At 43.4% G+C, this 316-nt stretch overlaps 1 protein-coding gene across 1 annotated transcript in view; it reads right to left on the reverse strand.

The window, feature by feature from the left end:
- Positions 1 to 261, reverse strand: part of LOC119585497 — a gene marked incomplete at its 5' end in the record, with an annotated part of 2,768 nt that extends 2,507 nt beyond the window's left edge. The window contains 1 exon segment of the mRNA XM_037934142.1: positions 128 to 261. Coding sequence (XP_037790070.1) covers positions 128 to 261 — 134 coding nt within the window.
- Between the last annotated feature and the right edge of the window lie 55 nt (positions 262 to 316).

Raw genomic sequence — 316 nt, forward strand, 5'->3', positions numbered from 1 at the left:
TAAATTCATAAACATCACGAAATGACTCCAATACTTAACCAAACACTTTTCCACACTCAACACAACACAACAAGCTAAATAAAAAATACTGTGATCACAGAGTCAATTCCGGACGCCTGGACCCTACCTTACAAGGAATGTAGGGAACAGCGCCCCATAAGAGCTGTAGTCTGGTTGAATTGAGCGTCACCGGATCAGCCTTCTCGTGGCGTCTGTGTACAAGGGGAGGCAGCTGACGTGTGTATGCCTCGTAAGAATCATCTGTTGCGAAGGAAAAAATAGTATGAAAGTGAATAATCATAGGTTAGGATTGGAC

Source organism: Penaeus monodon, chromosome 19, assembly GCF_015228065.2.
Source record: "Penaeus monodon isolate SGIC_2016 chromosome 19, NSTDA_Pmon_1, whole genome shotgun sequence".
Classification (NCBI taxonomy): Eukaryota; Metazoa; Arthropoda; class Malacostraca; order Decapoda; family Penaeidae; genus Penaeus; species Penaeus monodon.